This window comes from Harmonia axyridis, chromosome 3 (assembly GCF_914767665.1).
Source record: "Harmonia axyridis chromosome 3, icHarAxyr1.1, whole genome shotgun sequence".
NCBI lineage: Eukaryota > Metazoa > Arthropoda > Insecta > Coleoptera > Coccinellidae > Harmonia > Harmonia axyridis.
In genome coordinates this window covers 1,194,840-1,217,064 of record NC_059503.1, presented here as the reverse complement: position 1 = coordinate 1,217,064, position 22,225 = coordinate 1,194,840, and the positions used below count along the sequence as shown (strand labels likewise).

The following is a 22,225-nucleotide window of genomic DNA, read 5'->3' as shown; positions in this document are numbered from 1 at the left end:
CATAATTTTTTTTGAGCGTTCTATTGCCGAGAAAATTAACGTAGACAAACAAAAAAAAGTTTAGTAATTCTGCGAGCATATCTGGAGTGGTCAGCTCTAGATCAGATTAGATCAAATACACTGCGCAAAAAAAATTAACGCACATTATGGAAAATGGAAATCTCAAATTTATTCTACAACTGAAGGTGTTTTCAATGATAATTATTTTGATCAGAATTATGCATGCATATGTTATCCACTTTCAACGTTTTTCTTCAATACAGTTGTTTTTTTTGCAGCAGTAATAAAAGAAGATGAGATTATCAGATTTTGAATGTATTGGCTCCATTCTGAAATCAGTTGTTCTCGATCAATTCTAGTGATCAATAGTTTTTCTTTCGTTTGATTTTCTACACTCGATCACTATGCAACGCGAAACACGCAATTTGACCCAAGAGGAATGTGCCCAAGCGGTAGTTTTGCGAGAAGAAGGGTGGACATACACAAGAATTGCAGAAAGGTTTGGAGTTTCCCATACAAGTGTGTCCAGAATGTTGCAGCGATTCAGGGAGACAGGTATGAATGTCCGAAGACCAGGACAGGGTAGACCACGGGTAACAACTGCCATTCAAGAACGTTACTTGAGAGTTTTTTCGTTGAGACAACGGTTTGCAACCGCTCGCCTCCTTCAAAATCAGCTTGAACAAACTCATGGGGTGCAAATTAGCACTCAGACAATAAGAAATCGCCTCAGAGAATATGATTTAAGGCCTCGTGTCGTGGCAAGAGGCCCAGATCTCACCCCAGCCCATCGAAGGGCGCGTTTGGATTTTGCGAGAGAGCATATCCATTGGGAAGAGGCTGATTGGGAAAGAGTTCTCTTCACAGATGAGTCTAGATTCTGCCTCTACCATTGTGATCGACGTTCTCTTGTATACAGACGTCCACATGAAAGATATGCTCAGTGCAATTTCCTGAATACTACTGGTTTCGAGGGAGGATCGATTATGGTATGGGGTGGAATATCTCTGACTGCTCGCACAGACCTAGTGGTCGTTGATAATGGAGTTATGAATGCTGATAGGTATATAAGGAACATTCTTGAAGAGCATGTACCGAATATCTCGAAACGGTAAGACTTTTATAATGGGAATTTTGTCATAGCAGGTGGGTTATCCTTTGATCTACATTCTCCCTCGGTTTGACGTGGTCTTTACGGAACACTCTGTATAAACCAGTTCTGAAACGCCATAATATGATCGAGAAGGCTGAAGTTAAAAACAAGCTATACAATCTACAGAGTACTGATTGAGCAAATCGAAGGCCGAATTCTACCCAAAAAATTACCTACTTCAGCTTGGTTTGCTTTGATTTCCCCATCAAAAATAAAATGAACCCTTCGATTACTGAGTCAATATACAAACAGTAATCGAAAGCGCGCTTGTAGATTTCTGGAACAACAAATAAAGCCCCAGTTTTTTTCGCTCAGCGTAGCAGCTCACTCTTTGCAGGAATGTCCACAGGATATTTCTTTTCCATCCGAATACTTTAAGGGTTACATTGCCGGCGGTCGAAAAATCGAAACCTTCTGTTGACATTGCAGGACGAAACTCTGCGTCACGGATCCCGCAGGAAAATGAGGTGGAAATTCGACGTTTTTCCCGATTCCCCAGGCGCGACCTGTCTCATTTCTCCTTTTTAATAATTGCTGTCCCCGCTGTTATTGACAAGATTGGGGTCGAACTTGCCAATATCCGACTTCTCTCCTCGATCCCCCCGGGGGACTTTTGTCGTTTTTTATTGTTCCGGACCTTTTATTGGCTCTCGGCATGTCGTCCACCCCCCACCCCCTGCTGTTTTTCACGATACCGACTGGATAGTCAGGTGAATAGGGTGATGAGTCTGGCCAGTACCCTCGTCGTTTAATGGTTAGCCATCTTTTCACCGATCGGGTTTTGGATTTCGTTTGTTGTGAGTTTTATTCTGAAATTGCTTCGTTTCTGGTTGACGAATTGGCGATATCTCTTAGCAGGCTGCACGTTATTACCATTGGTGACTCAACGGAATAGGCAAGAAAACCAAAGTTTGTTTAATTTGGGTTACTACTTCCCTGTCACTCGAAAATTGAAGGAAATGAAGAGGCCAACACAGTTGCCAGAAAAGGACAACAAACTTCTTTCATACGCTCAGTACTTTCTGTTTCTGTGATAGGTAAATGTAAAGGGTGTTTTTTCAGAGCTATAGAACTTTAAATTGCAATAAAACAACGATGGATTATTCGATTGACATGAATTTTATTTATTCGCAGGATAATCTTGTAGCATTACATTTTAAATATGATTTCTGGCATATGACCGCCACGGCTGGCTCGGATGGAGTCCAATCTGGACGTCCAATTTTCGATGACTTTTTCCAACATTTGTGACCAATGACTTTACATAACCCCACAGAAAGTAGTCCAGCGGTGTTAAATCACAAGATCTTGGAGGCCAATTCACAGGTCCAAAACGTGAAATTAGGCGGTCATTAAACGTGTCTTTCAATAAATCGATTGTGGCACGAGCTGTGTGACATGTTGCGCCGTCTTGTTGGAACCACAGCTCCTGAACATCATTGTTGTTCAATTCAGGAATGAAAAAGTTAATAATCATAGCTCCATACCGATCACCATTGACTGTGACGTTCTGGCCATCATCGTTTTTGAAGGAGTACGGACCAATGATTCCACCAGCCCATAAAGCCCACCAAACAGTCAGTTTTTCTGGATGTAACGGTGTTTCGACATACACTTGAGGATTAGCTTCACTCCAAATGCGGCAGTTTTGTTTGTTGACGTAGCCATTCAAGCAGAAGTGCGCTTCATCGCTAAACAAAATAAAATGGACGTAGTGCGCGATACGTATTCCGCACAGAATTATTATTTTCGAAATGAAATTGCACCATTTGCAAGCGTTGTTCAGTCGTGAGTCTATTCATGATGAATTGCCAAACCAAACTGAGAATAAATCACTTAACAGCAGTAACAACAGAAATGCCAACTTAAAGTTATATACCTCGAAAAAAAACACCCGTTACAGGGTGAAACGGAATGTCGGATGATAAGATTGAGATAAGTCACAGCTGCTGCATCAATAAGACCAACTACGGTTCTGACGATAATAAATGGGGCGAAACAACTTATAACCTGAGTTACATAAAGTGATTGCATTTAATGGACAATATAATAGAGAGCCCAGGCTTGATTGCTCTGCCAGAACTGCGGAATGTACTTTATATGTATCCATCAAATTGATGAACGGAATGTACCTGCACCTGTTGCCCCTATAATGGGATTAGCCCCCGAGTTTATTGAATTTGTGATTATTGCACTGATGTGTCCCTAATTTCCATGCGGTTGAAAGGTTGCACGATGGTTGAGCTTGATATGTTGAATTATTTCCATTCGGTTTGGAAGAGTTACATTATTGTTGTCATTAACAGTTTTTGAGAGCTCGTTCACCGAACAGATAGATGGTTCTGTCATTTCGTCATAATGTATGTAATTTTCGGATATTGAGCTGGGAATGGTCCCAAACAATGACGAATTTGTTTTAAAATACGACTGTATAAGGGTGAGCCAAATTGTACACTTTTGAATGATATGTAATGTAGTATTTCTATACTATAGGGTGTTTTTTTTCAAGGTATATAACTTTAAGTTGGCATTACTGTTCAAGATGGCGACCGATTTAGCAGCTGTCAACCAATTTATTCTCAGTTTGGTTTGGCAATTTATCATGAATAGACTAACGCCTGAACAACGCTTGCAAATAGTGGGATTTCATTTCGAAAATAATGTGCCGTTGTTCACGATTATCATAAGCGAATTTTGTTTAGCGATGAAGCGCACTTCTGGTTGAAAGGCTAAGTCAACAAACAAAACTGCCGCATTTGGAGTGAGGTTTATCCTCAAGTGTATGTCGAACCACCGTTACATCCAGAAAAACTGACTGTTTGGTGCGCTTTATGGGCTGGTGGAATCATTGGTCCGTACTTCTTAAAAAACGATGATGGCCAGAACGTTACAGTCAATGGTGATCGGTATAGAGCCATGACTACTAACGTTTTCATTCTCTAATTGAACAACCATGATGTCCAGGAGCTGTGGTTCCAACAAGACGGCGCAACATGACACAGCTCGTGCCACAATCGATTTATTGAAAGACACGTTTTGGACCTGTGAATTGGCCTTCCAGATTTTGTGATTTAACACCGCTAGACTTCTTTCTGTGTGGCTATGTAAAATCATTGGTCTATGCGGATAAGCCACAAACCCTTGACCATTTGGAAGAAAACATTCGCCGTGTTATTGCCGATATACGGGCACAAATGTTGGAAAAAGTCATCGAAAATTGGACGTCCAGATTGGACTACATCCGAGCCAGCCGTGGTGGTCATAAGCCAGAAATCATATTTAAAATGTAATGCCACAAGATTATCTTGCGCATAAAAAAAATTCATGTCAATCGAATAATCCATCGTTGTTTTATTGCAATTTAAAGTTCTTTAGCTCTAAAAAAAACACCCTTTAGATAGACGAAAACTGATGTCGGTGTGGGAGGGCGCATTTCCATGAGAAACTCATTGGCGAAAACCGCATCTCCATAGAAAATTAAATTCGGCTGATTGGGGATCGTTTAATCACTGATTTTCGTAGACCCCACAGTTTACGGAAATTTGAACTCAAAATTTGGAAAAACACGGAAAAAATTGAATCTCTACACAATAATCGTTATATCTCCTAAAATATAGGTCACTGCTCCCTCAAATAAAAATGTTTTCTGTAGATCCAGCTTTGATCTAGAACATATTGAGATTCCAAGTCCGTATTTTGCCTCAAAAGGAGTTGACAGTTTCGAGACTATCATCAAAATATTGTTGAAAATTTCACTTTACAACCTATAATTTCTGAAATAATAGATTAATCTCTGAATTGCAAACATTCTCGTAATCTACGTTAACGAATCAATTAATATGAAGGTGTACAATTCCAATGTGGGAACTTTTATTATTATCATTATTTTTTTTTTTTAACGACTTAACTCTTCAATTAGATACAACAAGGCGACATTAAGCTTGAAGCTATTCTTGCATGAAACCTCTTCATACCATAACATCCATGACCTAGCCGGGATTCGAACCCGGTACCTTCAGCATCACAGCCGTCTCCCAAACCACTGTGCTACCGAAGGTAGACATATTTCTTCAAAAAAAATGTTTTAAAGGTCAGGGAAAATTTCTAATTTGGAATAGATATGTGTAATATTCTCAATATAAATACCTATTTCGTTGAAAGTACAAATAGGTCCTGTTTGGTTTTACCAATTCAAGCATTCTTTACAATCGCGAGCAAGAATTAAAAATTCAGCAACAAAAAAATCTAAATTCCGCTTTGGTTTGGACGAAAGTTCCAACCCCTGTTTGATCATCGCCTAAATGGATGTTAGCTATCTGTCAGACCTGGCATACCTTGGTAACGCCGTTTCGACAATATTAATCATGGAGGCGGCGCTTTTCATCTATTTTCCCGAGGCATTTCAGGAGTTTCATCTGGCTGAATGTCGCCTGACAATTGAAACAGGATTCGTGATTCAATTTACATTAATTCCATCCCGATGAATCCCGATTTTCCGAAGGGAATTATGGGACTTTTGTTACTGCAGGGGCGGCCGGGTAAGGAGGGGCAGGACGAAGGGATGATTAGGAATATCCGCATATACGAAGTTTTTTGCCAGGACCCTGGAACTTTGTAATTGGGAACTTCGAGTTCAAAGTGAACAGTTCGTCCTGCTGTCCTGAAGATGAAGTTCATTCTGCTCGACTTGTTAAGTTTCCAAATTATTTGGCGTGGGTCTAGGAGTTGGAATAAGAAGAGAGCAAATGTTTTTGATTAACTGGTATGTCCCTTAAGGAAAAATGCTATTCTCAGGTTTTTCACTCCATTTTCCAGCTGGAAAATGGGATCTATAGGTTTATATCCAAAATTGCACAAAACGTTTCCATTTCATCATTGGCCAACATCGATTGAAGGTTCCAAAAGAGCCAGGAGAGTATAGATTCATTTGGTAGAACAAATAAACTGAAATGGTTTCAAGGAGGTTAAAATCTCATTTCTGACGGGTGTTTTTTTTCGAGGTATATAACTTTAAGTTGGCATTACTGTTCAAGATGGCCACCGATTCAACAGCTATCAAGTGATTTATTCTTAGTTTGGTTTGGCAATTCATCATCCATAGACTCACGCCTGAACAACGCTTGCAAATAGTGCAATTTCATTTCGAAAATAATAATAATGTGCGGAATACGTATCGCGCACTACGTCCATTTTATTCTGTTTAGCGATGAAGCGCACTTCTGGTTGAATGGCTACGCCAACAAACAAAACTGCCGCATTTGGAGTGAAGCTAATCCTCAAGTGTATGGTCCGTACTTCTTCGAAAACGATGATGGCCAGAACGTTACAGTCAATGGTGATCGGTATAGAGCCATGATTACTAACTTTTTCATTCCTGAATTGTACAACCATAATGTCCAGGAGCTGTGGTTTCAACAAGACGGCGCAACATATTACACAGCTCGTGCCACAATCGATTTATTGAAAGACACGTTTGGTGACCGCCTAATTTCACGTTTCGGACCTGTGAATTGGCCTCCAAGATCTTGTGATTTAACACCGCTAGACTACTTTCTGTGGGGCTATGTAAAGTCGTTGGTCTATGCGGATAAGCCACAACCCCTTGACCATTTGGAAGACAACATTCGCTGTGTTTTTGCCGATATACGGCCACAAATGTTGGAAGAAGTCATTTAAAATTGGATGTCCGGATTGGACTACATCCGAGCCAGCCGTGGCGGTTATATGCCAGAAATCATATTTAAAATGTAATGCCACAAGATTATCTTGCGGACAAATAAAATTCATTTCAATCGAATAATCCATCGTTGTTTTATTACAATTTAAAGTTCTATAGCTCTAAAAAAACAGCCTTTAATATCCCATACATAACTCATAACTGGCTGGTGCCTAGTTCAACCTAATAAATATCACAATGCTTCAGTATCTACAGAAAACGATCACTAATAACATCTTTTCATGTTATATTGGACGACATACTGTATTAAAAAGTTTAAAGTGAATTCAACCCGGTAGGTTTTGTTATATATATTACAAACAATTCACAAAGGAATGATTGTTTTATTATATCAAATGAGAATGAAATAAAATGTTCGCTAATAATGCAGTTGACGTTCAAAACGTGATTTAATTTAATTCAAAACAGAAGGGAACTCCATCAAAGGTCTACATCAATTAGAAAAAAGGGAAATTAATTAACTTTATGGGCATCACACTCTTGTATCTCTAAATTGAATCTTTTGTGCCACCTCTCCTTTTACAACGACAGTCATTGTTTAGCCCTGATGGCCCAATTATTGAAACGATCGAGCTAAATGATGTTTTGCTCTTGTTGCACAACAGAATTCAATTTATGAAGACCATAATTGAGAGCATAGACTTCTTTTTTGGCTTGTATAGGAATAATTAGTTCGAAATAAGAATCATTCATAATCCTACACATTTCAAAACGAAACATAAGCTTCATTGAATCCGGTAAAAAGTTGCAGATTCCTCAAAGGATGGATTAGCATCCTTTCTTACGCGTTTTTTCACGATATAATTGTGATGAATTGTCATTGCCTTCAAAGCTTTCATTTTAATTTCTCCTAATGAAAATAATTCAATTACGCTGGAATGAGTACAAAAATACAATCAAGCTAATTTTAATTTCACTCAGAATTCACAGAATTGAGGGGTTGGTTCAATTCAATTTGGATCAGCCAACCTGGAACTTTACAATACTTGGTTCAATTATGTTAAACGCTGTTTTGACAGCAATGCCTTTAGAAACTAAACTGATTCATTTCAGAAAACATCAACGGTAAACTTTGACTCTAGTTGTATAGTGTATCATTTGCGTGTAATAAAATACTTCCTCCTATAATACAGTGTTGTTCAAAATCACAGGCTTCAACGAGACATACTATTAGGTATACAACCGGCGAAGACCCGTATGGTGGAGGAAGAGAAAAGGTTCTAGAAGATGCAGAATTAGAGGAATTACTTGATCAAGACTCGTGTCAACCGCAACAACGGTTTGCAACCGCTCGCCTCCTTCAAAATCAGCTTGAGCAAACTCATATGGTGCAAATTAGCACTCAGACAATAAGAAATCGCCTCAGAGAATATGATTTAAGGCCTCGTGTCGCGGCAAGAGGCCCAGCTTTTACCCCAGCCCATCGAAGGGCGCGTTTGGATTTTGCGAGAGAGCATATCCATTGGGAAGAGGCTGATTGGGAAAGAGTTCTCTTCACAGATGAGTCTAGATTCTGCCTCTACCATTGTGACCGACGTTCCCTTGTATACATACGTCCACATGAAAGATATGCTCAGTGCAATTTCCTGAATACTACTGGTTTCGGGGGAGGATTATGGTATGGGGTGGAATATCTTTGACTGCTCGCACAGACCTAGTGGTCGTTGATGATGGAGCTATAAATGCTGATAGGTATATAAGGAACATTCTTGAAGAGCATGTAGTGCCATTTGCCCCATACATTGGTGAAAATTTCATTTTTATGGACGATAATGCCAGACCTCATCGTGCGCGCATCGTTCAGGAGTACTTTGAAGAGGTTGAAGTCTCTCGAATGGAATGGCCAGGAAGAAGTCCAGATCTCAATCGGACTGAACAGGTTTGGGACAACCTCAATAGAAGGCTGAGTTCAGAAAATCATCCAGCTACTCTTAATGACTTAGGCATCCAACTCAGAGAAATCTGGGAAGGATTAGATCAGAACATTTTAAGATCACTCATTTTGAGTATGAACCGTCGTTGCCGAGCTGTAATTAACGCAAGGGGTGGAAATACCACTTATCAGGATTCCAGTATTTTGAAAATTGTTTATTTCTCTTCTTTCACATAAGATTCGGTGAAATCCTGAATTTTTCTTCCATTTAATGGGTCTTGTTTCGTTCAAAACATTCCCGAGAGAACATAAAAAATAAGTTATAAAGTCAATGTGGAGTTAACTTTCATTAAAATTGAGATTTTCAGAATGTGCGTTAATTTTTTTGCGCAGTGTATATCGCGGGTGCTTGGAGAATTTTTCTCTAAGTCTTATAGTTTCTCGAAGTGTTTTCAGTGCACATCGTATTTGGGACACCTTGTACCATTATTAAGAAAACATACCAAACTCGACGCAACTCCAAGAGCTCAGCTCCTTCAAATCGTCTTCGGAAGTGTCCCGGAATCGAATATAAACCGGATCGGCCGCCCTAAGAAAAGGATTAAGTCCCTACTGGAATATCGAAAGGTAGACTTACCACGCCAGACCTCTCGGTCGAACCATGTCAGATTATCCGCCTGGGTATCGTAGTATCCCAGCACCACGTAGTTTCCATTTATGACCTGCTCGATCTGCGTCAAAGCTATCCGATCTCCTTGGGAGCTGAACGCCACAAATCCCTGAAAAACGAGAGAACGTTGAAGAAGAAAAAAGAAAAAAAAAAGGTTAGCCGGCCGCCCCTTTGAAGGATGCCGCTGGTTCTTTTGTGCCCGGTTATTCGGGACGTTTGGCGCTCACCTGAACCACCGAGAGGGGATGTTCTTAAGCAGTCTTTTGATGTTTCGAGAAACGGGATTTTGAAACGGGCCGATATGTATCTCTTATTTTTGTTGGGCGGGCGAGATCTATCGTTTTTCCAAGGGGTTTGAACGTTGCACGATCCGATGACTTTTTGTTTTTCTATGAGGCGCCGGAAAACTGGTTCTCAATGGGTTGAATTCAGAAGAGCAAAGTTTTCAATTAGCGTCGAAGGCTTTTAAGGTGCATTGAAACATGAACATTGCTGAGCAGCTGAAATGTTTTTACACCACTATTCCAAGTAATAACTACTAATTACTATTATGAAAATATTCTTTTACGAATTGTATCGTTCACATTACGAAGGGTTTCTGAAAGAAAAGTAAGGTATACTGCTTATATAGCCTCTTGGAGCTCGTTCATTCATGAGCTAATTGTGCCCTAGTAAACCACATAACTTATTTGGGTATATTTAGCCTCCAAAGGTGCATTTGGCAAGCGCTCAGAAGCTTCCGATTTTACGTTAGTGCTTTCTCCATTCATTTTATATCCTTTACTTTAAGAACTCTTTGAGAAGGGCGAGCTAGCTGATGCGGTATTCGAACAAAATTTTGCAGAAAGCTTGAAATAATTGCTCAATATGAACCCTTTCAGATCTGTTATCACGGAAATATTGGGTATTTCTTTTTCAATATTCTTCTTGAGTTTTTGGGTTGGTTTCGATGGAATGATTTTTCAAACTTTGTGAACACTCTCTTTCGAAATTCGTAGTGCGTAAATTAAAAACATTCCCAAAGGCAATGCGTTGTAACAATTGCTTATGAAACCAATTTGAAGTGCAGCTGAGTCTGTAATTTGGAAAAAATAACATCGACCAAGAGACAAGCATATTGTATTGAGGTCATCCATCTATTCGCTTCTGATGCAATACTCAGTAATACTCATGTTTAGCTTTTTGTGAAGGTTCACATGACTTCCTTAAGGGTGAAAGGTTTTTTGGGTAATTTTTTCCTCAGTTCCAATCTCCAGATCGTACAGAGCCTTCAAACGATGTTTACAAACCTTGGTTGCCAGATTAAATTCACAGGACTCTAATCTGGAGATCATTGAAGCTAGTAGTGAGAAGAGTTCAACATTTCCTGGAGAATAGCGCGTCGACGACGAGCAGTGTACTGCAGTACCAACATAATATGGAAAAAACCCCTTGGATCGTACTTTCCACCGAATTCCTCGATTTTTTGACCAAACAGTTGTCCAGCATGACAAAAGATCGGTCTGTATGCATTGATAGTGACATTACCCTCTAGAACACATTGATGTTTATAGAAACAACACCAAACTGGGATTGTGCAGATGTGTTCGATGAAGCCTCCTATGGTGGTCAGTAGCACAGTAACGATAGTAAGACCGTTTATGTGAAAAGGTTATCGAAGGTCGAATTATAGAACAAGGAAAAAGATTATTGGATATGCCCTCAGGAGAAGTGTTACCCGTAGACACGTGTTTCGGGCTTTCGGCCCTCATCAGTATGGTGAAAAAGTGTTAGATGAGCAACACTTGAAGAAAAACAATAAACTCCGTTTGTTTGTTGTTTTTCTTCAAGTGTTGCTCATCTAACACTTTTTCACCATACTGATGAGGGCCGAAAGCCCGAAACACGTGTCTATGGTTAGCACTTCTCCTGAGGGCACTTGTTCAGTAAGACCGTTTGTTTATCAGTTACACAATAGCATTGTTCAATAGAAAACCTCGCTGCTCTCTCGTTATTATTCTCGAATATAAAATATGTATTATAATGTTGTTTTTTCACGAGAGGGGAATAAAACAACTTGCAACACTGGCTTTTATTTTTCCATTCCAGAAAAATCCACATGTTCAAGCAAGAATTTCCGCTCCACTCAAAATCAATATAGATATTACAATATTAATGAGAGGAATAACCAAATATGTTGATTCTCACGTTATTTACTTTAGCGCTATCCCTTCCTATCTACCTCCACCAAGCGGTTGGAACAATTGTGTTTGAACAGTTATTTTTACAAGTACATTCAAGGTAGTCCGACCTACCGTCGAACATAGAATATTTGCAAAGAAAACATAACCTCATTTCGGAAACCCTGTAGTAGTCGGATATTCTTCGGCAAATATTATGCTTCCGCCTCTTGGTCAGAGCTGTACCTGGTCTCGTAACTCTGAGAAGTTCGACCCCAGAGGCTGCTGTAGAATCGATCGGGACGATGCAAGCTGTATCGGAGAATATTGGATAGCATCCAAGGAAGTTATGACGTTGATGAATAGGTTTCGTCTTTGATTAAGCTCATTATTACATTGTAAACTATCGAACTTTCACAGAATAGATGCCTACTTAGCGCGACGAGTTTTGTTGAGGTTGTGGAGATAGGTAACAAAAGATGCAGCACAAGAGGGTGGTTGTTTCGATAACAACTTGAAATTTTGCGATAAGAATTTGCGATATTGAATGGAATTGAGTGAAAGTTAACTATTGTCTGGTTTGGTGGAACTACAGTTACGATCTAAAGAGGGTAACAACTTTTTCAATCCGAATAATATGTAGGCTTCTGAAGTATTAGGCCAATTTAAATATCCCCGGTCTGATGCACAGATGGAGGAGCTATTATCAAATCCATATAATTTTTAGTAAGTACCAACCTTCAAACGATACGTGTCAAAATTTGACAGCTGTCCGACCATTAATTTGTGAGATATTGCGTTGTGAGTGTAGCTACTTTTGTTATTTGAAAAAAGTTGGAAAAAAGAATTTCGTGTACTGATGAAATATTGCTTTTTGAAGGGAAAAAATACAATTGAAGCGAAATCTTGGCTTGATGAAGAGTTTCCGGGGTCTGCACTAGAAAAATCAACCATAATTGATTGGTATGCTATGTTTAAACGTGATGAAATGAGCACCGAAGACGGCAAATGCAGTGGACGCCCAAGAGAGGCTGTCATCGACGAAAAAATCAAAAAAGTTCACAAAATAACTCTGAATGACCGTAAAATGAAGTTGATCGAGATAGCAGACATTGTGAAGATACCATCTGAACGTGTACATCATATCATTCACGAATATTCGCACATGAGAAAGCTGTGTGCAAAATGGGTGCCGCGCGAGATCACAATCGATCAAAAGCAACAACGTGTGATTCTGAGCAGTGATTGAAGCTGTTAACAATACATGTTCATATTATTCCCGCATAGGAATTGATGAAATTCGGAAAATTTTTGGTCATTTTCGTCTGTAGACTTTTGAGGTCCTTCTCATAAAATACCAAGACCGTATCATCAGCAAACATAAAGTACACCGCACTCAGTTTAATTTTACCAAGACTCTATATATAATAAATAGAGCAATGGTCCAAGAACTGAGCCCTGGGGTAGCCACATCTGAAATTTATAATGAACGTTTAGGAGATCATCATAAGTATTGTCATACTTAGAGTCCACTATTTACTCTTTAGACAAGAGTTATATTCTCACAGTTTTGATCGATGAAAGACTGCCTCATCATCATGAAGACCAAGAAATGTGTAAACGAACCTCAAACATACGTGTTGTATTTATAGACCATTATTTTTAAGAGGATCTTCAGACGACATCAAGACGTGTATTCACCCTGGATTATCCGATCATCTCTTCACCAAACGTGACAGTTACTCGACATAACGATCTATTTACAAAACCAATTTATCGTCTAAAACCGCACAATTGCAAGATGAGTCGACATTCCTACCATCCATCCCACAGGACTAAACGCGCACGAAGAGTACGAAGATCTTCACGTTGAAACGAAACAATACACACACACAGACACACAAGTCTAGAGAGACGGGGCATCAAAGCCTGCTTCGCTCCCCGAACTAATGGCTCGGCACTCCATCTTCGTATTCATATCCCGTTTCCAGAAGGGGGGAAGAAGAGGAGCAGCCCTCCACCCGCGCGGCAATTGCCGAGCAGAGCTCATTCAGGACCCCCGTTTTAAGTCGGGAGCCTTCCACGGCGCGGAAATGGGTTCATTTAACACTCATCTCTTCAGAATATCATGGCGTTCTGTTTCCGCCATATCAGATGGCGAGGAGTGAATTACGCTGGAATGGTGGCTAATCTTAGCCATTATAACGTCGTTTACGGGGTTTAGTTGGCACGACAAATTAAAAGTTCTGGAATAGCGACTCCAATTAGGCTAATTGGAAGGGCTTATCGAGTCAGTTGAGCCTTTGGTTGTGCTCATCGCCTGCTCGGATGAATGGGAAGGTTGTTTATCGATGCTGCCGGTTGGGTGGAATTTTGTTTTGATTGCTGGAGGGGCTTTTTGGAGCGGTCGTCGTATTTTTAGGCCTGGATGTTGAAGGTTGTGTATGAGTTGGGTGCTCTTGAAAAACTTTATCTATAGGCTGGTACATATATCGATGCTGTCAGAGCAACTGGGGGGTTGTATTTAAATGAAAATTACTGTCATGTTATGTCTACAATGCCAAATGTTAATCTCTTTTAGCACGAAATCATATTTTGATCGATCATATTTCGCATTATTTTTTGTCAAGAATATTCTTGAAAAATAAGTTGTGTAATTTCGTTTTTCGCGCTTTTTTTTTCAACTCAGTACATTTCTTTCGTTATTGGTCACATCGGATCATACGATACCGCGTTGTGAAGGTAGGAATGTGTTCTAATGCTTCTCCGACAGTATGATTGGTTCAGTTGTGGACTATCGTGCGTCGAAAATGTCGATAATATCATGGTAAATATCGAGATGGTCCGCCATGCTAGCTGTTGTAGCATTGCCTAGCAGCAGGATTAAAAAAAGCTTGATGTTTGGCTGCTACATGTCCTGACAACAAAACCCCATAGTCTGAATATCCATCTTTGAACCACGTCTGAATCGCAACAAGATCGACCCATTTTTGAAACGGATGTTGACTGGAGATGAAAAATGAGTCACTTACGACAATGGCAATCGACAGAAATAGTAGTCGAAAACCAACGAAGAGGCACAGATTATGGTGAAGGCAAGATTGACTGCCAGGAAGGTGAATCTGTGTGTTTGTTGGTACCTGCAGAAAATTCTCTATTACGAGCTGCCCTCCTATGGTCAAACGCTCAGTTCTGCCCTCTACTGTGAACAATTCGACCTTTTGAAGCTGGCGATCAAACAGAAGCGGCCAGCTATGGTAAATAGGACAGGAATCATGTTTCATCAGAACATCACCTGGCCCCATACATCTTTGATGAAGCGTCAGATATTCCGAAAGTTTAGGTGGAAAGTCCATGTGTATCCTCCCTATAGGCCAAACTTGGCACCGAGTGACTACCACCTGTTCTTGTCTATAACCAACAAGATTGAGGGACAAAAGATTCTATGGTAGGGGCATTATGAAATTGGATTCTTGTTAGCAACAAGTTATGGAATAAAAGAGCGCATATTTCACTTGTTTTGATCAATTTCTTATGAAGCATTGAAATAAAGCGGAAATACGAAAATACTTTTGGACGGAAATATCTAGAGATTTGAAATTTTCAAGGTTGGTTCGTATCTTGAATACCGCAGTTAACTTCGTTATTAATCCAACTAGAGATTCCATAAATATGGCCATTCAAAAACTAATTTCCCTGTTGATTTCAAAACTACAGTCAGCAGATCTCTTTGGTATATTTTTCGATATTCATCTTGAATTTTTTTCTGGTTCTGTACACGATCGTTATGAAATTCTGCACAAAGCTTGAAGTTGTTACTCCAAAAACATCTCCATCGAATTCGCTGTTTTGAAATTATCAGGTTAACAACATTTCGAACGGCCGAATTCACAAAACCTGCAGCATTGGATATCTGAAGTTTCTAGGTTTTCCGTTATAGAGTTATCGTGTTTACGTCCGGGCGTGAGACTATACTCGGCTCAAAATCGAAGGCTACAGACATCTTGACGAAACGATAACGAGCGCTTGAAAACCTTAAAAATATGTCACTATACCCTACACGAGACTTTCTCGCATAAAATTTTCAACTTTCTCCCCAAATCGAACCAACCGCGAACAACCCTCGGAATTTCTCAATTACCGTCGACGTAAACCCCCCCTCTCCCTTTCGTACCCCCGCTCACAGAGAAACCGGAGAGCTCCATCGAGAACTCAAACACAAAGCCTTGTTGTCTCGAGTCGAAAGTTTCGAAAGAAGCCGTCTAAAAGCTAATGTGATGTCCTCCGGAAAGATCTCGCGAGCAACCAGACAGAGAGAGAGAGAGTGAGAGAGAGACGCTCGAAAATTGTTTTCGACGCGAAGTTTCGCGGTGCGCTCCAATCTCTCGGCGCAAACATTTGGAAGACCGCTAAACGACGGTAAAGCTGGCGGAAGCGAGGAAACTAATCAAGTTGCGGGCGGAAGTATGATGTTTTCGATACACGGCGGGTCTTTTGAACGCGTGGCTGATTGAAAAGTTGGCCAAGAAGGGACCGTCTTCGAGATTGTATATCGGGATGAGATGAGTTTTTCAATGATCCCGTATCAATTTTCGGGACCCAAAGTTCGATATCTTCAATCTAAGTTTGGATGGGATCAGGTTCGTAATCCTGTCTATATTAAAACGGCTGAATTTGCGTAAACATCTCCAAAAATTGGCAGCTAACTTTGATGATCCGAAGCGCTGATAAAAAATCATAACAAGTCTCGAGTACGTGCCTCTGAGAGCTCGTTTATTGAAAATAAATTGCGTTATTTCGTCAGACGACACCATCCTCCATGAATTTAATATCTTTTCCAAACTTAGATTCAGCCTAGTCAGATCTTTCGTTACAGAAATATCAGAAATTTTTTTTCTCTATGAATAAGACCATTCAATATTTGAGAGATTTGATGGTTTCATTGCACCGTGACCTTATGGTCTATTGTGCCCCCATAAGTGCTGTTCATGCCATTAGTCTTCGTAGTCTACAGCTTGCTCTCCAGTTCTATAGTGAACTCCAGTATTGGTGATGACTTTTACAAGAGTCTTGTCCAACCTATTGTTTGCGTTGGCTAGCGATGGCGAGGCATTCCTTCACCAGGTGATCCGGAATTTCTTTATCCTCCCCGCAGAATCTGCACTCATCATTTTCTGCTGGACCCATTCTCATGAGGTGCTTCCTGAGGCGACAATACCCTGGAAGGAATCCAGTGAGGAGGTGTAGCATATTCTTCTAAAGATCCATATACTTAAATCAAAGAGTTGAAGAAACTTCTTGGAATGATTAAATCCAAGAAGATTCCGTCAAAGTGTGTCTCTTTGTGTGTGGTTTTTCCTTCTCCTAAATCTCTTTCTTGTACTTAGATTTATCTATATCACATAAGGGTTAAGGGTCAATGAAAGAAGTTTGCGCTCCTTTTCTGGGAAGTGTGTTGACCTCTTTATTTCCTTTAATTCCCGAGTCACTGGGAAAAAATATTTTCAATCTTACCAATATCGTATTCGATATTTCGTTTTTCTCATAATTTCGAAACTGCAGATCTATCAAGAGAATCTAGATAGACAACAATGACGTCATGGCAGATCACATCTCATATAAACTTATGGACCTATGGATGAACGAGCGTCAAAAGCTCATGACGCCTATTCAATGCTTTTCTATTGAACCGTCAATAAAAAATTCGCAACGAAACTGGAAAATGTTATATTCCATCCAAACGAAGAATTCCTCCATGATCGCATCAGCAGAAACCTTCGACTGCGCAGCCCTCTAGTTCAGTTTATTAAAATGTGAAAAATGTTGACGATGAAAAAGTGATCAAAGAGAATTATTGATTACAATGAAAAATTCCATCAGTTCGTAGCTTGAAAGCGCACCGGAAAGCTTTCAACGCCCCCCGCGCATAGCTAATAAATCCCGTTGATATGCATATTTCACTGCCTGTAGATTCGAAAAGTGGCGTTCGTAAATGTCGATCTACGAGGTGAGATAAATAATATTTTCATCGCGTGGATGAAAAGTGTCCTTTTGGGGATTGCGAAAATATCGACGAAAACAACGGTTGATATATAGGCAGTGTCTCTGATTTTACGACCTAGACCACGTAGATATTATTTGTCGGATAGAAATTCATGGCAGTGTTTTGGACGATCTTTGCGTTCTGGAAGATGCATCTGATACTTTTTGTTCGGGGAGAGATTCATCTTGGCGTTTTACAATGCACGATTCGGTAGTTTGTTTGTTGGGATGGCGATTGCTGTATATCTTCAATGCTTCAGATATTTTAGTTCTTAGGTATCCTCAACACAAGCCTAATTCAGCGAAGTATCAAGCTTCACTTAGTGGCTTATGATGAGGATATACAGAGGCTGGTTGGTAGATTTAATCATTAAATAATCGAGTCTACAGGGTTATTACAAATTCCATGTCATAACTTTATGAAGTGATAGCTCAAAAAAGTTTTTTAAGTGTAATTTTTTTCTACCTAGAATACCTTCGGAGATGCAGGCTGTTGAACTCAACTTTTTTTTCCTTTATTTTTATGAATTTTAAACGTATAAATAAATGTTTGAATTTTGGAGGATATTATACTCGGAGCATTTCTAATATTTTCATGTTTTCCTTGGGTGCCTCAGTGAAGCAGTTTTTGAGAGTATCGTGTCTTTAGTCGGCCCTAATCTCTATGCCAATTAGGATAAAGGCTATTCAGGGTCATTTCATGCTTTCTTCACAAAAAAAGTATCCTGCTGCATACCATTTCAGAGAAAAATATAACTTCAATGTTTATATCTTGCAAAAAAGGAGATCGAATAAAATTTGTTCATTACTTCGAGTCGAATATTGGTGTTTAGATAATATTGAAGTCGTTCTTCTCGAAAACAGTAAATCTTAGCAGTTTCTAAGAAGGAAACCTTCTTCTTCTTCATACGTTAGGACAAAGTCCTGTGTTTTCTACAATATTCCTCATTCCTGGGATGCAGAGGTCCAACTTTCATACCAGCGCTTTGGTGGTCTCCCTGGAAGTCTTGCGGTGTTAGGCCTTTCCGTTTTTGCTATTTTGGGCAGTCGGTTATCAGGCATCCTATCCACATGGTCTCTCCAATTTCTGCGCCTTATCCTTGCCCATCCCACTACATCTTGTATCCCGCAGATATCTCTGATCTCTTCATTTCTCTTATGGTCGAGTAATGAATAGCCTGCTATATGTCTCAGCACTCTCACCTTGTTGTGGAGAAAAATAGGGAAAACCAAAAAACAGCGCCTATCCTCATTGGCTCAGAGGTTAGGGGCAATTGAAGACACGGTAACATCGAAAACTACGCCACTGAGGCATGATAAGAACTCAACAAAAGCGTGAAAATATTGGAATTCCACAAATTATACAAGATCCTACAAAATTAAAACGCTTATTATCCCAAATCTGTAACTGAAACTATCACTTCATAAAGTTATGATCTGAACTTTTTGAAAAGCCCTGTAAAATCGATTATTTTATGATTCATCCAGCCTCTGTGAATCGAATTCTTGTCACAACCTAACTCTAGGTTGAAGGTTGATAGTTCGTTGAATAAGGATATTCAGAGAAATTGACATACAAATCAAAAAGATCTGAGGCATGGAAGTTCGATCGAGACGTCGATAAACGATTTGAGGCTCGGTAAAATCACCTACCGACGCCAAAACTTCTTGGCAATTGATTTAGTTTACCTATTGGGATTTGAGAAGACTCGAATAGATATTATGAAATTACTGTTCTTCTACATACTCCACAATTCCTACGAGATGAAGACATCCACAAATAACAATCTGGAAACCTCTCATCTCTGGAAAAAAAAACGTAAATAACCTACATTTCACCCAAAAGAGGCAAACAGAAACCCACTCAGCAGCGACCACTCAGAGCAACAACAAAACCGATATGCCAAAACATGCCACAACGTTTTCCCATCAAGAACCTCCGATACAATGCAGCAGAGGCCTTCCCTGAACCTAATGGCCCAGACTTCCTGGGAACTCAAGCCCGTCCGGTATTACTAAGTGAACAGTTGAACGATACGCCGTTTTTTGCCCTTCTTAGCCGTATCGAAATCCGTTTAGCCGGGGCTTAATAACGTCAAGTGGGGAGGTTCGGCGCGCAAAAACGAACATCCCCAAGGCGCCCTTAATAAACATCCCTTCCGATCGGTACCTTTGGAAAAACTGCTGTGGCACCCCCGTCTTAATTACGCAAAACTTGAAGGCGCGCTCTTCCGACGGCCCGGTAATTAATGTTTGGCGGCGTCTGAAGAGAGGGGGTGGGGGGTGTTGGAAAAAGTTGAGAGGATGATTGACGTTAGGACTTACGGAGACGCCCAAAAACTGCGTCGAGTTTATCGCCGAGTAGATGTCGTCCGCTATTTCCTTGTTGTTGTAATTGAAGTCCTTCAGGCTCTTGCCGTACTTGTGAAGCCTGTCCATGGTCTTGTTGAAGGCTGAAAAGAAGGAAATTATTCTTATTAATCTTGTTTTAGATTAGAATTTTTGTTGTTTTGATAAATGGGAACGAGGGAAAGAATATAAACTTTGGTTTTAAAATTTTGAATTCGACTTCTGCTTGACTTCAACTTCAGTTGAGCTGATTATGTACTCTGTCTAGACTCTATTCTCAGTTTATTTAAGAATTGATATACAGGTGTGAATTAGACATAAGGCAAATGCTGACATACGCAGCCGAAATAAGACCAGATACATCACATACAAAAAAAAACAATGAGAATAACAGAAATGAAGAGCTAACAACTAAGAGGTGTTTTTTTTCGAGGTATATAACTTTAAGTTGGTATTACTGTTCAAGATGGCGACCGATTTGACAGCTGTCAAGTGATTTATTCTCAGTTTCGTTTGGCAATTCATCATAAATAGACTCAAGCCTGAACAACGCTTGAAAATAGTGCAATTTTATTTCGAAAATAATGGTACTGTGCGGAATATGTATCCCGCACTACATCCATTAGCGATGAAACGCACTTCTGGTTGAATGGCTACGTCAATAAACAAAACACCGTTACATCCAGAAAACTGACTGTATGGTGCGCTTTATGGGCTGGTGGAATCATTGATCCGTACTTCTTCAAAAACGATGATGGCCAGAACGTTACAGTCAATGGTGATCGGTATAGAGCCATGATTATAACTTTTTCATTCCTAAATTGAACAACCATGATGTCCAGGAGCTGTGGTTTTAACAAGACGGCGCAACATGTCACACAGCTCGTGCCACAATCGATTTATTGAAAGACACGTTGGGTGACCGCCTAATTTTACGTTTTGGACCTGTGAATTAACCTCCAAGATCTTGTGATTTAACACCGCTAGACTACTTTCTGTAGGGCTATGTAAAGTCATTGGTCTATGCGGATAAGCCACAAACCCTTGACCATTTGGAAGACAACATTCGCCGTGTTATTGCCGATATATGGCCACAAATGTTGGAAGAAGTCATCGAAAATTGGACATCCAGATTGGACTACATCCGAGCCAGCCGTGGCGGTCATATGCCAGAAATCATATTTAAAATGTAATGCAACAAGATTATCTTGCGGATAAATAAAATTTATGTCAATTGAATAATCCATCGTTGTTTTATTGCAATTTAAAGTTCTATAGCTCTAAAAAAAACACCCTTTACAAGCTCACTCAGAGATACATTAAGGAAAGAAGACACACTGCAAGAAACGGGAGTTCAGGATATGGTAAAATGGACTCGAGTACGACGTCAAGAGTGGAAGGAGTGAAGGATACCAAAACGGGTCAAAAAACAGAAAACCTATACAGAGAGACCACCAGGAAGACCGCTAAAAAATAGTACGACAGTTGGACGTCCATATCACAGGATCTAGGATGACAGATCAAACAGGATTCAGGTTCTACAGCAAGAGAAAGACGAAGAAGAAGATAGTTAAGAAGATATTGTACCTTGCCTAGACTCTTTTCTCAGCTGAGTTAAGAAATAATCTCAGCTTCATAACATTTCAACAGTTCATAATAAGGATGTCAAAATTTCTGGGAACAACCTCCAAAGTAATTTTGATTTCGTGGATTATCTTTTTGCCATTCTTCTAGATTTTTCTCTGGGCGATGAGAGATAGTCGGAAATAATAAAGCAGTGCGTAAACTTTCTGCAAGTCAGAGATAATATTGATAACACCCCAAGGTAATCCCCTTAAACCCCGTGCCAGATGTAAACGAACCCCCGTATCCTTATCTTCCCCCTCATCCGAGCTAATCTCGATGTCCCCCAATTCCCGGGCAACGCTAGATAACTTCCCGGATCGTTCAGATCCTTGGCCTGCCTCAGAACGTGAGTTCGCAGCTGGTCGCCAGTCTCAGATAACCTCAGAACGTCGTTATCCAACACAGCAGATCGCGTAATTTAGTTACTCCGAATCACGAATGAGGGTCTTCGCTTCCAAACGAGATGGGGGGACTTAAAATAACAAGGACCTTAGATTTGCGACTTTCCAAGGATCAGGCTCGATCGACTGTACTGTCAAATTGGGGGTCATTTGGAAGGGTGAGTTTAGTATCTACAGGGTCAGGCCCTAGGACAATTCAAAATTGAGAAGATGAA

The 22,225-nt window shown here is 40.0% G+C and overlaps 1 protein-coding gene across 2 annotated transcripts in view; it reads right to left on the bottom strand.

Moving 5' to 3' along the window:
* LOC123676602 (gamma-aminobutyric acid type B receptor subunit 1) overlaps positions 1 to 22,225 on the bottom strand; it is a 165,799-nt gene that overhangs the window by 24,992 nt on the left and 118,582 nt on the right. For both annotated transcript variants that reach the window (XM_045612665.1, XM_045612664.1), the window contains exons 7-8: positions 19,960 to 20,087; positions 9,401 to 9,542 (exon numbers count right to left, since the gene is read on the bottom strand). In XM_045612665.1, the coding sequence (XP_045468621.1) occupies positions 9,401 to 9,542; positions 19,960 to 20,087 (270 nt within the window). The remainder of the gene's footprint in view (positions 1 to 9,400; positions 9,543 to 19,959; positions 20,088 to 22,225) is intronic.